General features: G+C 25.0%; 1 protein-coding gene across 4 annotated transcripts; it reads right to left on the reverse strand.

Moving 5' to 3' along the window:
- Positions 1–56: 56 nt before the first annotated feature.
- LOC145849160 (aflatoxin B1 aldehyde reductase member 2-like) lies at positions 57–16636 on the reverse strand. Of its 4 annotated transcripts, none has more exons than XM_082954256.1 (9): positions 16574–16636; positions 11956–12070; positions 6280–6484; positions 5996–6142; positions 5766–5817; positions 5123–5321; positions 4344–4439; positions 988–1111; positions 57–527 (listed from the first exon to the last, which is right to left on the reverse strand). In XM_082954256.1, the coding sequence occupies exons 1-9, from the start codon at positions 16581–16583 to the stop codon at positions 462–464; spliced, it is 1014 nt and encodes a 337-aa protein (XP_082810382.1). In that variant the 5' UTR covers positions 16584–16636; the 3' UTR covers positions 57–461. The 4 variants fall into 4 exon arrangements, with proteins under 4 accessions (XP_082810382.1, XP_082810384.1, XP_082810383.1 ...); XM_082954258.1 differs by having other exon boundaries at positions 11956–12067; positions 16574–16578; XM_082954257.1 differs by lacking the exon at positions 16574–16636 and adding an exon at positions 13123–13192.
- Positions 16637–18744: the final 2108 nt, after the last annotated feature.

Here is an 18744-nt window from a genome sequence, read left to right on the forward strand (position 1 = left end):
CTATATTTAGTTACATATCTAAAGATATCATAAAACACCGTATAAATGATAACTGTTTATGTGGCAACAATAAAATAAATAGTACTTCAGGCTAATTATCAACCTTTAAATTTTTCTACAAGTTTTTACTAACAGCTACATACGAAATAACATGTAATTAACTTAATAAATGAAAAAACATTTAAAGTAAACTTAATAAAGTAGTAATAAAAGTGAGTATAATTAAGTTAAAATGATAAAACTAAATTTAGAGTTCAAAATTAATAGTGAATTATTAATCAATTGTGAATCATTTGCTTATAAAACATAATTAAAACAAATAAAGATACACACCATTAAAAAGTTAAAGAAAATTGTGTGAAAACAGTTATTATATTTATGTAAAATTTTTTAATCATATCTTAATGCGATTAAGTCATGTATCAATTCTTTTTTTTGAAATAACTATACTATTTTTTAATTTATCTGAAATAATTGGGGCAGCTGTAGCAAGTGTCGACCCAGCATTCGTCCATTCTTTTTACAACCTGTTAAAATATTTAATAAACATTTGAATAAATCGTGCATAAACAGAACTATATTGGAAGTAATTTTTATTACACATAAACACAATTTGAACTATGTTATAAGATGTTTTATCTAAATAAAATATTTAGTTATGACTTATACAAAAATTACATGCAATTTCTCACAATTTTTTCACAAGAATTGTATTTAGTAAATATTGTTGAAACAAACCCAAAAACGTTATACCGACTTACAGTTTTTTACTTTAGTACTATACTTGTTTAAATTAAAATACTTAAAATATTAAACAAGGTTTTTATCATAAAATAACTATCTTGAAAATTTACATTTACACACCATAATAATTCAAAGTTAACAGTCATTATATGCAACTTATTTAATTTTTATAATTCTGTTTTGTTTTAAATAAAAATTGCTGTTTTTTTTTTTATATTTGACGTATTGCATTATATTACAAACCTGCTCATTAAGAGGACCCTGCTGTGAAGAATCGAAGTTTTCTTCAAGTTGCGAAACGCGGGAAGCCCCTAAAATAACACCATCTCCGTATTTGCTATCCAGCATTGAGTGATGGTACATCCATCTAGTTAATAAATATTGTATAAATAATTAAAATATATATAACCATATATTAATAACTTAATCCAATCGTCTTCACGGGGTGCACCTATGCACAGCATACTAGTGAGCACCAATTTCATTTTTTGGTGCACGAAATTAATTTTAAAACTTACACTAGACATTCTGTTTCAAAAATTATATATTCTATATTTTATGATGAAGATCTAAAGAAGGTCTCAGACGTACCTAAGAGAAGTTTTGAAACTTAAACTAGATATTAAGGTTAAATTTTGAAACTAGTTACTACACTTTGTAAAGTTTTGAGCTTGTGGTGCACAGAACTATTTTATTTCACTTGAGCGTGCACAGATTTCGATTACCGTGAAAAATTTATCAACATTTAGTGAAGGACATTAACGAGAATTACTACTATGATAATTCAAACTTCTTGTAAAATTAAGTTAAAAATTGACATATAATTTATATACGGGGGTATAAGTTTAAAAATTCGTCTGTAACCATTTAAAAAATGTGATTTTATACTTTTTCTTATATGAAATTACCCAATTATTTATTATTTTTTTTCATGGAAATATTTGTTAAATTAAGTTATTTTTAATATTTAAAGTTATACTTTAAGCCTTGTTTTTTTTTAGTAAAAAAATTTTAAAACAAGTATAAATTTATTTCAAGTATTTAAAATATGTTTTAATAAATTTGTTTCAAATTAATAATAATGCACACTTAAAGTTGTTTTTTTTTTTTACAAAAAAAAAAAAGTTGGGTATCTAATGGACATTATAATTAAAACAAATAAAATTTTTAGTTTTTAGTATATAAGTCACAAATTAAGTAACATGCTATAACAATTTAATTTATGAAAAACCAAAACACAAGTTTCAAAACTAACTAGTTTTATTTACTATTGGATAAAAGCATTTTTATTTGAAACAAGGCTTTTTAAATGGTCGAAATTATTGCAAGTTTACTTAATTAAGTTTACTTTTTAATAGTTTAAAAATATGATCGAAAATTACATAGAATACTTATACCAACAAAGTATAAACGATAACAGACGATAAATTTCTTTTAATCTAAAACTTTATACCGTTTACTACATTTAAAATATAAGTTACACGAAAAATTGTACGGTTTTGCTAGTTTTTATACCTAGTTCAAAAGTTCAGAACTTTTAAACTTTATTTCCAACATATTTCTTTATATCTTATAATTATACAGCATTTGATTTTACAGTGAACTTTGTATCTAAGAAGTACAAACAAAAAATTTTAATTAACACCATGACAAAATGTTTGTATTAAGGCATTACATTGAACTTTATTAAAGGACAAATTAAATAAATATAAACCTTATATATATACTAGTTAAACATTAATTAATCGTGGAATACAAGTTGTCAAGCAAACAAAAACGTTTAAAATTTATTTGTCTATTTCGAGATTTATAGAAACAAAATTTAAACTTTTTTGCTCTTTGGGTAAAAACTGTAACAATAGTAAATAATAGAACATATATATAAACTATTCATGTTTTCTTCAAGTTGAAAACTGTAACTGTTCTACTTTAAAATAAAAAACTTATGATACTACCGAACAAATGATAATAATAAATAATTTAAATCAAAATATGTTATTGCACCTAACATTAGCTTTGCCATATTGCTTTTACAAAAAATGTATAATCAAATCTAGTAACTTAAAGTCACGCTTGAAGTAATAAAAAACTATAGCTTGTATAGATACAGTAACCTCTCGCTTATTTACGCACATTGTGTCCACAGAAAAAGTGCGTAAAGATATGAGAGATCGTAAAGAAATGAGAGGTACCAAATATACTCACTATAATTGTTGTTTTGTAATATTGCTTCTAGTTAAAAGCAGACTGGGCACTTTCCCACTTTTAACTATTTGTTTACTTAATTTATAAATTTGAAAACAACAGATAAAACTATACATATATTAGAAAAAAAGGATTTGAATTTCTATAAAATAACAATACGAGTAGAAATAATTTTACTATTTTAATAATAATCTTTATCTTTATTTATATAAGACATTTATTAACTTTTCTACTTAGCAAATTCAATTAATAATTAAGCATTTCTTTACAATTATAAAATGGTGTTTATTAATATATAGGGCAAGACTGCTGTATTATTTCTTTGAGTTTTAAACTCTCATTATTTCATTATACTTTTATTATTAAACACAGTCATGTTTATTTCAGAATTTTAATTTAATCTCTTATTGTTAACAAAGTTTTTGATATACTGAGGTATAACTAAATGTTTATCACTTAGTCAAGGAGCATAAATTTACAAAGTCTAAAGATATAGAGAGGTGTGTTAGCATTCAAAAAAATATTTTAATTCAAAACTATACATTAAACCTTAATTGTGCAATATTAAAAAAAGTGAAAATTTTTATTTTCAGAGTTTTATAGAATTCTGAAATGCGTAACTAAACGAGAGTGCGTAACGTCACGAGTGCGTAAAGATCCGAGAGGTTACTGTACATACTAAAACTAAACAACCATATATCTAACAAACATTCTTACAGATATAGGGGTGCTTGTTTTTGAATCAAGCGAGAGTTTATATAAAATTGCGTAAAAGATGTAATAGCAAAAAGCTGAAAAAAACCTAATGTCAATAAAACTTGAATAATTAAAAACTAATGATAAGAAAAGGGTTTAACATAATAGAACAAACAGTAGTTTATAACTTTTAGAAAAGAAAAAGTTTATTTGTAAGTTATAAAAACTACTTTAAGATTTAGTAAATTAGATCAAACCTAGCCTAAGTGTGTGGCAACCCACACAGAGCAAACAATTTAACTTAGCATTTAAAATATGCCACACATTATCAAATTACATAATTTAAACTTTTAACAAAGCGCAACAAATGTAGGCACAAACTCTATTTTATCAATAGTTATACATTAATTAACCCTGGAATGCAAGCTAATATACAAACAAAAATGTTTGCTTAAATGTTGTACCGGCTATTTTCAAATATGTGGCAGCTAATTTTGAAATTTGATTAATTTTTAAAGTTATAAAACTAAACCAGCATGTTATAAATAATACAACATGTATACACTACTTTAAAGTAATTTTTGAAATATTTAAAAAGATTGCTGTTTAACATATTATAGTGTTTATTATTTTACTGGCTTTTACTACATTACTTTCATTTAAAATTATAAGTTTTTATAAACTTATAGATATCAAACCTAATACTAGCTTGTGCCATTGAAACTTTAGTTTCATGCTCTTTGAGACTAGCAGCTATTTCATCTACTGATTTGAATACTATCTCATTCCAAAACCTGTAGAATAAAAAATTGTGAGTATTGTTTTAACATTGAGGAACAAAAATTTGAAGCAGTTATTATGCATTTTGAAAACAGAAGCTTAAATTGACTTAAACATGTTATCAAATTGTAGAGAGTCTTTAAAAGTACCAAACAACTTCTAATATTTTCCTGTAATTTCACCCCACATGAAATAAATATAGAAAGTTTTTATTAGTTAAATGAGTTTTTTTTATTTAATACTTTACATATATTACAAAAATATATTAATTGATTAAATTATACTTAAGTATTAGTATCTGTAAACTTTTTTAATACCTCATAAATAAATACAATAAATAAAAGAGGTATTTATTTATAAGGCAATAAAAAAGTTTACAGATACTAATACTTAAGTATATTTTAATCAATTAATATATTTTTGTAATATATGTAAAGTATTAAATAACACTTCAGCTACTTACTATTACCATGGAATGAAAAACACTAATAAATAAAAACAGTTGAGCCTAGTTGTTTCATAATAACACATAGACCAATAAGTATTAATAATAAAAGCACCCAATTCTGTTAACTTCAGTTTTATCAGTTATAATAAGTTGTTGATAAGTAAAAATTATTATACATAGTTTATCAAAGTTAACTCAGAGACTAAAGAGCATCATAAATGAGTATAAATACATCCATAAGAATCTTACCTCTTCCTGTAAGCTTCAGCCCACTTGTTATTACCGTAGAACCTTCCCTGAACCTTGTTCTTCGTATCTTCGTCGAACTGATGCTTACCGGTCAGTATACCGCCAGCTAGCGGATTGTACGCGTAGAATGACATGTTGAATTTCCTCAGGCAAGGTATGAGTTCCTTCTCCACTTGACGGGTCAGGCAATTGTACATTCCTGTAAACATTGAGTTTAAATATTAAATAGTTTTAGGTCCTCAAACCATCTTGACATTCCAACAGCTTTTTATGATTTAATGGTTTTTATTGTGATTGGTATTTATAGTATTTGGAAAACTTAAAAAACTAAGATATTACTAAGTGAAACTTAAAATTCCTCAAATTTTCCTGGTATATCACAGTTTTTAGTGCTTTTTTCGTCTTGATTATTTATTAACACGTAAAGAGTTTTGATAGATATTGAAAAACTTTAAAAGGTATTTATTTTTATTTGTTTATGAAATAAATTGTAACTCATATAAATGCATGTTTTTGAACAAAACTTATATTCTAAAGCTGTTTAAAATATTTAGAACAACTGTTTAACTTAGAAATAATATTAAATAAAGTATATAATACTTTTTGTAATAATTTTATCCATTAATACAAATAAAGTACTAACCCTGGTACACAGTTGGCATTATGTATCCTCTTTCTTTGCAAATCGCTACAACCTGGAAAAAATAAAAACTAAATAAATATTAAACTTGGATATTAAAAAGTATGAGATGCTTCATTTAAGCAGATAATATATAATAGATACATTACTTTATCTTCAGAAATGATAATATTTTTTGTTTTTTAAGCCACTTGTTCAAATAAAAAAGTAAACTATAAAGTTTAACAACTAACTTCAGCAACTTCCCACGCAGCGAAGTTGGAAAGTCCGAATCTTTCAAACTTGCCTTCCTCATACATCTTCTGCACTTCCTCAAGAGTCTCCCTCACCGGAGTGTTGTGATCAGGAGCGTGCAAGTAGAAGATCTTCACTTTGTCAACCTGAGAAGATTTTAATATATTAAGTATAGTAAATAGTTTACATCGCAAGTAGAAGATCTTCACTTTGTTGACTAAGTATTGTATTAAATGTACAAATTTAACTAAAGTTGTAGACAAATAAAACTTTGAAAACAAACCTGCATATTTTTCAACGAAGTCTCAAGCTGCATCCTGACGCACTCCTTGGTCAGAGACAGGCCGGGTTGAAACGGGTTGGCTTTGGTGGCAATCTCCACGTTGGGCAAGTTGCGGAAGGCCATTTGCCCCATGTACTTCTCAGTCTTGGTATTGCCATACATATAAGCAGTATCAACTTCCGCTATGCTGGCCGCACCATTTATCCTGTATAAAAGTTGAGGAATTATTGAATATATTGCAGTACTTTTGTATAACTATAGGTGTCTGCTAGTATATGCTGCACCGTTCATTCTGTATAGATTATTAAAAGTAATTTAAACTGCACTTAATATTAAATATGAGTGTTTTCTAAACCTAAAAAAAAAAGATTTATAATATAATAGTTAGTATATAAAGTATATATTTATCTGTGCTGTTTTGGATGGACTGTTAATTCAGATAAATCGGAATGAGTTACTATTTTATTTTACAGTACATGTGTATGCAAATCCATAGCATTTGATATGTGAAAAAATATATTTAACTGTTTTATTTGGCCAATTTAGTGAAGCTTCACTTTGTTTTCACAATATATTGACAATAGTTGGAATGAACTGGTAATGAATAGATTGGAATTGCACTACTGTTGCTGTACTTTATAAAAAACTAGTCTTTTAAGGGCTACTTAAGCTGAACTTTATACAGCTCTATAAAGAACTACTTAGTGCATGTAGTATATGTAAGCTACATCTGCAATATATACTACATTGTGGAATATAGAAAAACTTGAGATAAATAAACTGTGAAAAATTTAATATTAAAAATCAAATTATAGAAAAAAAAAATTAGTTACTCTTAAAAGGCCATAAACGTGGGGCTTTGTTTTAAAAAACTTTATTTTAACTGTCATACTATCTATACCACTTTAAAAAAAAAAAAGGGATTGATGTTGGTGAGTTAAATTTTTTATGGATCATAATCAAAAGAAAAATTAAAAAAGATATTTACTAATTTTTTTTTTTCATTCATATAAATTTATATTTGAAAATTTTAAAGCAAATTTACTTTTCACTTAAGTTTTCAAAAGACCAAAGAAAATTTCCTTAGGCTTTTTGAATCCTGTAAAAGCTTAATCTTACACTTAGATTAGACACTTAAAAGTTTAAATCAAACAGATAAAACTAAAACAGTCTGTTGCATAGACATCAACTAAATAAAATAAGTTTATAACTTTGAATATTTTTTTTACAAAACTTGTAAAATTATAAAGTACAAATGTTTTATTATATTTAATAAGACTATCTGCTCGTGTTCAGAGTTTGATTTTCCATTCAAATTTTTACAACTAAGAAACCTTTAAATAAAGCTTGGTACCATCAGGGTTGCCACTTTTTAAGTCAAAAAACTATTCTAAGTAACCAAAACTACCCTGAGTCATCCTAGTTTTTTTTTACATCCTTAAAAAAAGATTGTTTGCCTCTGGCGCAAACTACTCGTAACTTGTGTTCAGTTTTCTTCTTAATAATTAAAAGGAAGGTTGTATGTGTATGTTTCTGCATTAGATATTCACTAAACTTTGTTTTCAAAGATTAGACAACACTAGTCTATATTCATTTTTTAGATTTTTTTAGTGAAAACAAGTATTTATAAGTAATAACAACAACTTTATACATGTATTTATGATATATAAACAATATAACTTTACTAAACTTTATAAGTAACTTAAATTATAAAGTATATTAAAACTTTTACATATTCTAAAACTTATACTTTTATATCTCTAAACTATTTTGTTTAACATAAACTCAAACGATGATAAACATTAATTTAAGGTTTAGACAAAAACTAAGGTGTTATTTTTAATAGTAGTGAAGAACTAGCCGAAAAGGGAAAATTACTAAGCATTTCAAAATCAATAAAAATTATGTGTGCTTGAAAAAATTGGTTATACAAAATAAGAAAATATTGAAATTGAAATCTCGTTCCAGTTCTAGAAAATATGTCTTGAGATTCTTTAAAAATCTTCAAACTTATCTTGATATTTCAATCAAAATTTCAAAATCAAAATTATTGTGAGTGATCTAGAGTTAAAATAAAAAGTTAAAATACCTTGAGTTACTCTATAATTTTCTTTAATTTCAAAATATTCTGAGTTAACCTGAATACCCTGAGTGTGTGGCAACTCTGAAATAGTTCAAAACTACGTAAATAAATTGATATCAAAGAAAAACCATGTGTTTTTAAAGATTTTATAAAAATGGTCAACGGAACTAAGTGTTTTTTTTTTTTTTTGAAGAAATATCAAAAACTAAGAAAAGTGGGTACTCTATTTAGTGATACTAAAGTATTTTTACATATTTTTTAATTATTTTACTCAAAAAAGTATCCTTTTTATTAACTTTTATTTTTTATTCTTATTCCTATATAATAATTCTATGACTTTAATTTAAGAACTAAAAAGGATTTAAAGGTAGTTAGTAGAAGGTTTCTGAGTAAGTTATTATTAAGTTTTATATTATCAGGGTTCGTGCGCGAAATTTTTTTTCATTTAGCCTGACTGGGACCAATTTAGCCTGACATTTTTTCAAAGTAAGGAAAATCCCCTTAAGAAGTCATTTTAGATATTGTCGGGTCTTAATTAGTACTATTGTAGTATTTTTCAACTAGCTTTATTTCAAAAATATTTAGAGCTTTAAAAATCTGCAAAAAGCAACTCCTAGCTTACTTACAACACAATAAAATAAATAAAATAAGACTAAATTGTGAAAAAGGTGATTGACCCCCCTATGCCCTTAACATAACAAATTCAGTGATAAGTTTTAAAATAAGTGTTATATCTAATCTATTACTAGAGTAAAAATTAGTTATATCTTACTAAACACAATTGTTCAATTTAATTAAGCACTAAGTAAAATCATTATAACCAGGAGATTTATAATAAAATGACTTGCATTGTCGTGTTTTATCAAAACTTAAAATGAAACGTTTACACAAGTATTAAAATTCAAACAAACAGCTAAATTGTTGAACTAAACTGTAATGTTTAAACTGTATTTCTTTAATAAATATTCATAGTTATGACGTATATAATCTACTCAAAACAAAATTATGAAGATTCTTATATTTTTTTAGAGATTCAACAAAAGGTTTTAAGCATTTATTTTTACAAGTACTGACTGATGTTGTCTTTAATAACTAAATCATTATTAGGTAATAAATTCACATTTCAATTTGAACTTAAAATATTTCTCAACTTTTAAATTCAAAATTTTAAAGCATTTGACCTTAGAAAAACTATTCTCAAATTTTTAAACAAAAAAACTGATTTAGCCTGACGTTTTTCAACTTTTTTCAAAAAAACTGATTTAGCCTGACTTAGCCTGACGTGCACAAACCCTGTATTATGCAAAACTAATTTTAGTATGCACCAGGGTTTCCTTCTGTAAGCTATTTTATAAATTAAGAATGTCATAATCTGCAAAGGGGCCTGCAGGGAAGGGGGTTGAGACTAGAAAGGGGCCATAGGGGGAAGAACTAGCCGAAAAGAGAAAATTACTAAGCATTTCAAAATCAATAAAAATTATGTGTGCTTGAAAAAATTGGTTATACAAAATAGGAAAATATTGAAATTGAAATCTTGTTCCAGTTCTAGAAAATATGTCTTGAGATTCTTTAAAAATCTTCAAACTTATCTTGATATTTTTATAAAAAATCAAAATTATTGTGAGTGATCTAGAGTTAAAATAAAAAGTTAAAATACCTTGAGTTACTCTATAATTTTCTTTAATTTCAAAATATTCTGAGTTAACCTGAATACCCTGAGTGTGTGGCAACTCTGAAATAGTTCAAAACTACGTAAATAAATTGATATCAAAGAAAAACCATGTGTTTTTAAAGATTTTATAAAAATGGTCAACGGAACTAAGTGTCTTTTTTTTTTTGAAGAAATATCAAAAACTAAGAAAAGTGGGTACTCTATTTAGTGATACTAAAGTATTTTTACATATTTTTTAATTATTTTACTCAAAAAAGTATCCTTTTTATTAACTTTTATTTTTTATTCTTATTCCTATATAATAATTCTATGACTTTAATTTAAGAACTTAAAAGGATTGAAAGGTAGTTAGTAGAAGGTTTCTGAGTAAGTTATTATTAAGTTTTATATTATCAGGGTTCGTGCGCGAAATTTTTTTTCATTTAGCCTGACTGGGACCAATTTAGCCTGACATTTTTTCAAAGTAAGGAAAATCCCCTTTAGAAGTCATTTTAGATATTGAGGGGTCTTAATTAGTACTATTGTAGTCTCCGACTTCAACTAGCTTTATCTCAAAAACATTTTGAGCTTTAAAAATCTGCAAAAAGCAACTCATAGCTTAGTTACAACTTAATAAAATAAGAAAATTGTGAAAAAGGTGATTGACCCCCCCCCTATGCCCTTAACATAACAAATTCAGTGATAAGTTTTAAAACAAGTGTTATATCTAATACTAGTGTAAAAATTTTATATATATTACTAAACACAATTGTTCAATTTAATTAAGCACTAAGTAAAAACATTATAAACAGAAAATTTTTAACAAAACGACGTGTGCATTGTCGTGTTTTATTAAAATTTAAAATGAAATGCTTGCACGAGTATTGAAATTCAAACAAACAGCTAAGTTGTTGAACTAAACTCTAACGTTTAAACTGTATTTTTTTTATGAATTTTCATAATTATGACGTATATAATCTACTCAAAACAAAATAACGAAGATAGAGATTCAACAAAAGGTTTTAAGCATTTATTTTTACAAATACTGACTGATTTGGTCTCTAATAACTTAATCATTATTTAAAAATAATTTCACATCTTAATTTGATCTTAAAAAGATTTCTTAATTCTTTTTAATCAAAAATTTTGAAGCATTTGAACTGAGAAAAACTGAGATTCTCAAATTTTTAAATAAAAAAACTGATTTAGCCTGACGTTTTTCAACTTTTTTCAAAAAAACTGATTTAGCCTGACTTAGCCTGATTTAGCCTGACGCGCACGAACCCTGATGTTAAGTAATACTTATTAGCAAAGAACCAAGTACATTCTATTCAAACATGCAAAACACAAGCTTTATAACTAACTAAATGAGTCTGTTAACAAACTTTTCGCATTGATTTTAGTATAAATGTTGTACCTTTTTTACAGCAACTTTCATCGCATTTAAATAAAACTATTTAATAAAAATATAATCAGTTGATTATAACTAAACATGTATTTCAAAACAACAAATCAATAAATTTTTTTATTTAAAAATTTTTAATAATTGTTTAACTGTTCAAAACATAGGTTTAGTCGTTTGCTAATAAAAGATCCTAGTGCAGTAACTTCACTGGAATATAAATAAAAACAAATTATACAGTAATCTTTCTTTATTATACCAACATATGTTTCTGTGTGTTAACGAATCAACACACTTCAAGTGGGTTCTGTAAAAAAATAATTACTGTATTGAAAGTACATTATATAATTTCATCATATTTCATATAATTTCATGACAGTAATTATTTTTTTACAGAACCCAGTTGAAGTGTGTTGATTCAATAAGACACAGAAACATAAGTTGGTACAATAAAGGAAGATTACTGTATAATTTGTTTTTTTTAATTATTTATAAATAATTAATTATTTAATTATATTGTTTTTAAATATATAAACTAACTCAATGAACTTATTGATGAATTTCTCTGACTGCTTGACATCCATTCTTTTCGCGACTTCCATCACACCTAGGATTGTCTTCACGCGTTTTGCTGCCATCTCTACTGGTTTTTCTTCTGTTTGAAAAAACTATATTATAAGTGTTTAGTATTTAAATTGATCATTATTTTAATATATTTATTATTGATTATTTAATAGTATTTAGACTTTTGTAATTATTAAACCGGCATCTCTAAGGGTTTGCCTTATTTTAAAATAAGAAAATAAGATGTAAATGTAATAAACAACAACTTATTTTTAACCATTTAAAAAATCCCCTTCTAATAATTTTTTTTTTTAATAAGAACAAAGCAAGGATAATCTAACATAAAAATGTTATTATACCAAGGAAAAATGTGTTTGCTTTTTGTGAATAAACAAACAATATAATTTTTATAGCTTGTACATTATTTGAATGTAAATATGAAAATGATGTGGTGTTATGAAGAAGTTCTTAAAACATTTAACTTTCTTTTAAAAAATTTAGATAAAACCAAAGACTTTGATAAAACAATTTCAAAAAAAATGAAAACAGTTTGATAAGTAAAATTTAACGACCCAATTAAGTTAATTTATTCATTTTAGTAACTCCACTAAATCAAGACAAAGAACTTTTTAATGTAACAATATCTTAAAAAACTTAAACTAGTATGAGTAGCCTTGCAACCCTGAATATAGGCTTTCAATACATTTGCTACATTGTACAACAACTGAGCAATTTAAAGTCTGTTTACAACAAAGTACAGATATAGTGGTTAACTAAACTCAACATTGAAATAAACTTTTATACAATGCTTTAAAATACATATTTTAATCTTAAAATAACTAAAAATAAATTAATTTTAAGCAAAGCATATGATATCATAAGGAGGAAAACTTTATTTTAGTAATTTTAGCAGTTTTTTCTTTTTTGATAATATTTAAAAGCAGTGGGAAGAATAGTAAATTGTATTTTAGCTTCCAAAAATAATTTCCTGGCTAACAATTTATTTGCACTTAAAGAAAGGCTGATGCAAACAGCCAAATCATAGTACAAAACTCTACAAATAGATAAATTATACAGCAAACACCACACAATTGTTCTATATGAACTTATTATATTATCAGTCATGCAAAAGCAGTAACTTACCTTAAAAAGGTACAAATATGATTGATAGGCTCAGAAAATTTAAAAAGTTAACAAACTATTTACAGAACCTGTAAACAAGTGATGTTTTAAAATTATGACAATGTTTTTAAATACCAGTTAAGCTTTAAATAAATTATATAAAATAAAATTTGTTTATAAAAATAGAAGCAACAAAGTTATACTATAACATTCATTAAAAAAGTTTGTTTCTAAAATAACTTAAATCCATCAAAACATACAATTTATACAAAAACATCCATACATAGTCGAATTTGAAATCATAAAAGATAGAAGTTGAAAAATTACTGAATAAGTTAACTTTAATTTAAAGCACTAAATTAACTGTAACTAAAAGTTTTTCTTGATAACATTTTAATTAAAGAACAAAAAAAAAAAATTAATAAGAAAACTGTTGCTAATGTCTCTTTAAACATGCCATTATTGAAGTTAAAAATTTTATACACAAAAAATAAAATCATGTATAAACTATTTTTTCTATCATAAAATTTTATTAAAAAAAAATTTCATGTATGAATAAGTGTAAATTTAATATATCATGATTCCTAAATTCAAAGACAACATCAGTACACTTAACTTGTAACATAAAAAATGTTAACGTAAATTATAAAAAATAAATTAACAGTTTGAACAAATATACAAATTGCTGTGTGTAAACTTATAGTCTAAAGAAGAAGCAAATAAACTTGCTCACTTTATTTCACCATCTGCAGTTATATAACTATTTTAAGTGTACTTTGAACAGGTGGCCTCATAAACATGTGCTTGTTAAAATCATACATCAAAGTTTTACATACATTATTATTTGCAACTTTAATCTTTAACAAATGTAACACTTGTGATATTAAACTTATAACTTTTATAATTGAACATAGAATATAAAGAGCATTATTATAATTTATATAAACTATAAGAATAAACAAGTAGTTAAAATAAACATAATAACAGCACAAAATTTAAATTGATGAAAGTAATAAAGTTTATATTAAGTTGAACTCGATTAAAGTTTTAATAAAATATATACCATTAAAAAACAGTTTTTATGTTTTAAGCACATCTAAATAAAGATATGGTAGGTCAAAAAACTTGAAATTTTATTTATGCTACTGGATACTATAAAAAATAAGTATAAACATATAAATAGTTTCACTAATTATAACTTGATAGAATTTAAAAAACATTTTACAATAATAATAGTGAGTTGAATAATATTTTGAAATTTTAACATTTTGTATATAATACATTCAAAAAATAGCATTAACTTCTAAAAATAAATATATATTTTATTTTTAACTAAGTACTACTTATACTTCTATGTTGTAATCTTATATGTTCTGAACTTGTCCCAAAATAGAATTTATACAGTTTTAAATTTTAACATGAGGTATTCTTCAAGTGAGATAAAATACTGAAAAAAATACTAGTGATTCAAAAAGAACAGGTAACAAAATAGTATGAGTTACTATTTTAATTTTCATTTAAACTATAATTAAACTTTTTTAATTCTTGAATTTAAACAATATAATTTAATAATAATAACCTATTAACAAGGAAAAATTATTTTCAAAATAATTTTGAAAATTAAATTCTTCAGTCAGCTTATGGCTTTAGTCAAAACTTCTCAAAGTGTTTGCATATTTGATGTGCAGGATATTTAATTCAGAAGAAAAAGGCTACTTATAAAGGGGAGCATGTCAAAATTGCACAAAGACAAGGGTCATTATTGCACACGAGTAAAATATATATATATGTAACAAAAAAAACTTAAAAATAAATTTTAAAAAAAAGAGAACAAAGGTAAGGGTTAGAGGTAACAGTTATAGTAAAAAAAACTAATTGATAAAAAAATTTAATTTAATTAAAATAAATAAACAAAAAATAATATTAATAAAATTCAATCTTTGCAAAAATGTCTTTTTACAAAAGTGACCCTTTGTGCAAAACTGTCTTTGTACAATTTTTTCTTTGTGCAATTTAGTCCCGTTGTACAAAAGTGTCTTTGTGCAAATTTGACACCTACACACTTAAAGGTATCTGATTTTGAATTCAAAAACGATTTTTTAAGTTTTTATAATAGGTATACTAAAGAATAATATGAAGTATTTTTTGTGGTCAAAATGCAAACAAAGTTTAAACATGACCAATTAAAGAACTAGAAGAATAATCAGTTGAATTTCTAGTTGGGGAAACAACAAATTGCAAAGCACCAGTACTATAGATACAATCCAAATAGTTACAAGTATGCTGATCTCTATTTAAAAAGTCTATGTTTATATCACTACTATTTTTTCTCTTCTTTTCATTTAACAAGTCTCAAACATGAAAAAAATTTCTTTAAAAATAGCAAATGCAGGGCTTGGGTGTCTGTTAACATTACCAACTGCAACAGATTTATTAATTTCAAGATTAATATTAATCAACAAGTCATGTAAATCAGACTGTTCAAAAGAGACACCATCAACAATCTCATCAGAGTGACAAGCTCTAACAAAAAATACAACACTACCAAGTTGATTACTATTAGACATGAGGATAAGAGAACGTTTTAACTCATTGTTGACCCCACTTGACCTGCTAGCTTTACAAGCAATCCCTTAGCTTCACTATGCAGCATATCAAGCTTATCATTTGAAGCCTTTGAAGTCTTCTCCAACCTCTTAACCATTTTTTCAAAGTAACAGTTCTATTTTACAGCAATATATCATTTTTTTATTTAAACATTATTGAAATAGAATCTTAAAACTGTCTTAAGTTTTTATAAAAAATTTAACTGACATGAGTCATCATGAGCTTTAAAAAAAAAACAACCTTCCCTGAGTTATTCTGAGACTTTCAATAATTTTCGAAGTGTCCTTAGTTTTTAAGTGTTGCAAACCTAAACTTTGGTAAATAATTATTTTAGGGAAAAACAAACTAGACCTCAAAATTTATTCTAAAATGTTTTACATAATCTTACTTTAAAACTACTGCTTTATCTTACATTTTTTAAACAAAATCTTCATAACTTACTCTCCCCAGTGTAACAATTAACATATACATTAAGCAAAAGTCAAACAACAAAGTGGATTTGAATTGACACACAATAACTATTAAGTTTTGGTATCTTAAGAATTTCTTTTTTGTAAATAATTTTTAGACAACTTAAATTATAGTATACAACATAGAAACTATAGTAGTTAATCTAGTTTTTTTCATTAATTTTTATTTTTTATCCATTTTTAAATTTTTTTTTATTCTATATGTGTTGGCCATGGGTTTCAATCTTTAAAGCTCAGCTCAGAGAGTTTTCACAGCTGGCCATCAGGCCACACAATAACTAATATATGTTCAATGTCAATCAAAACTTGCAAGAGTAAATACAATCAACATACTGATAGCTAAACCGATAAAATGTGTAATTTAGAAATGTGTATTTATCAAACAATTAACTTACCACTAGTCATGTTTGTTTAGTGTTAATTGAAACAGCTAAGCTAGTTATTTATCAACTTTTGAGGTTTAATTTTTGGAAATTATTCACATAAGTTGCAACATTGAGCTTTATTGCTTGCTAACACACAAAATGGTTTATTTAGACATCAGCTTCTAACACAGTAATGAAAAGCATTTGGTTTTAGCTTTTATAATTGAGCTTAATAAAATATAATTAATAACTTGACGCATATTTTTTTATCTATAACTTAATACAAGCATAATTTTTTTATTAGACACTACTAAAAATTTACTTAAAAGCTTTGGTATAAACAGATATTCAGCAAACATGTGAAGTAAAACATAGACTTACTTTACTACTTTTAAAACTTAAATATGCATACAACATGATTGCATATACTAGAACTTGTGGTATAGTTTTCAGTTTAAGTTTTAAAATTTCAACCGTAATTAAAAAAATTTCTTCTTATAATTATTTTATTAGATATGTAGTTCGAATTTAGAAGTATCAAAAACAAAATACTTTCAAAATAATCATTACGTTTTTTATAAAAAATAAAAGTGCATAACATAGTAAGAAACTAAAATAGTTTTCTAATAAATTGTCAATTTTCAAATTTTAAAAATGAGTAGAATCGAAAAATATTTTCCAATAACTAGTGTTTAATAAAATAACAAAGTTAAATTAATTAAAAAATCTAACTACTATAACTACAAATACAATTAACAAACAGTAAAATTAAAAAAAGAAAATTGTATTTCTATATAAACTAAGAAGTAACAATCTTTAATTTTTTGTCTATTTTAACTGAACAAAACATGAAAGGTATTCAAGTGGTGTGCAACGCGATAACCGAAAGGTTTGTTTGTGCACCAGGTCCTAGGACTAAAAATTTTGAGCGCTTTTTTGTCGTTCAATAAACAATAAGTTTCTGAAAAGGGTAAAATTTGGTTTGAAGCTGTAAAGTACTTTCTGTGTATTTACAATTCCGATCCGCACACAATTTCTACCCGATTAACTACCAACCAAATCAATTACCAGATCAGTTTCCACCCGATTAATTCTCATCGATTAACTCCAACCCGATTAGCTTCTTTCGGTGTTATTCGTTACTTTTGCACAAAACGTCTATTTACACGGGTCTCCTCTCCACTTTTGAATAGGTCAGTATTCAGTAAATAATTAAATAAATCGGTAATTTTGCACAAGTATTCACTTTTTCTTTAGTCATTAATTTGGAACAAGTAACTCTTTTTAACACATAGTCACGTTTACACGGTTACATTGGTAAAACTAAAATGAAACGTTTTTTGAAATAAGCTAAAACATATTCAACTTTAATTTCTGCAATATAAATGAAATCAAATAGAATTAAGACTTAAAACTATATTTAAATATTGTTGTACATATGTCAAATTGTATTTAAATAAATAAATAAAAAAAAATAAACTGAACCTTATAAAAAAATAAATATTTTCCAGTCAAAATTTATTTGTAAGTAAATAAGAAATACATATTATTTTACGTTTCTTTGAAAAGTAAAAAACTCTTTAATACAGTTTGAATTATTTAACTTTTATGTTTATATTTTGTTGCATTATGTCTTAGATAAAAGTACTAAGTTTTAGTTTTTTGTATTATCTCTGGAAAAAGGTAACTAAATCTTAGTTTTGTTGCTTTTATTAAAAAAATAAAGTGTATATTTTTCGTGTTGTTGTTCGAAACAAAGTTACTAACTTTTAGTTTTGGTTATTATGTCAAAAACAAAAGTACTGGGACATAGTTTTACCAAATCATGTTTGAAATAAAAGTATAAATTATTTATTTTTTTATTATATTGAAATCAAGTTTACAAAGTTTTATTTTTGTTAGAATATAAATTTTATCTTAGATTTTTTTAAGGCTTCATTGCCGTTCAGAATGTCTAAAAATCTAAATAACTACTCAGTCACTTGTTACTAAATAAAGTGTATAACTTTAATATTATTATTGCTATTATGAAAAATTCAAAATTTTAATGTGTTTTTTTATAACAAATAATTTTTTAAAATATTATGCTAATAAAGATCCTAGCGAAACAAGTTGACTGAAATATTTGATAATATTAAGTTTAAACTGACACGTAAATCTGTGTGTTATCTAGTTAAGACAATTAGTTTTAGTTTTGTTGT

This window comes from Thalia democratica, chromosome 1, assembly GCF_965202585.1.
Source record: "Thalia democratica chromosome 1, ktThaDemo2.hap1.1, whole genome shotgun sequence".
NCBI lineage: Eukaryota > Metazoa > Chordata > Thaliacea > Salpida > Salpidae > Thalia > Thalia democratica.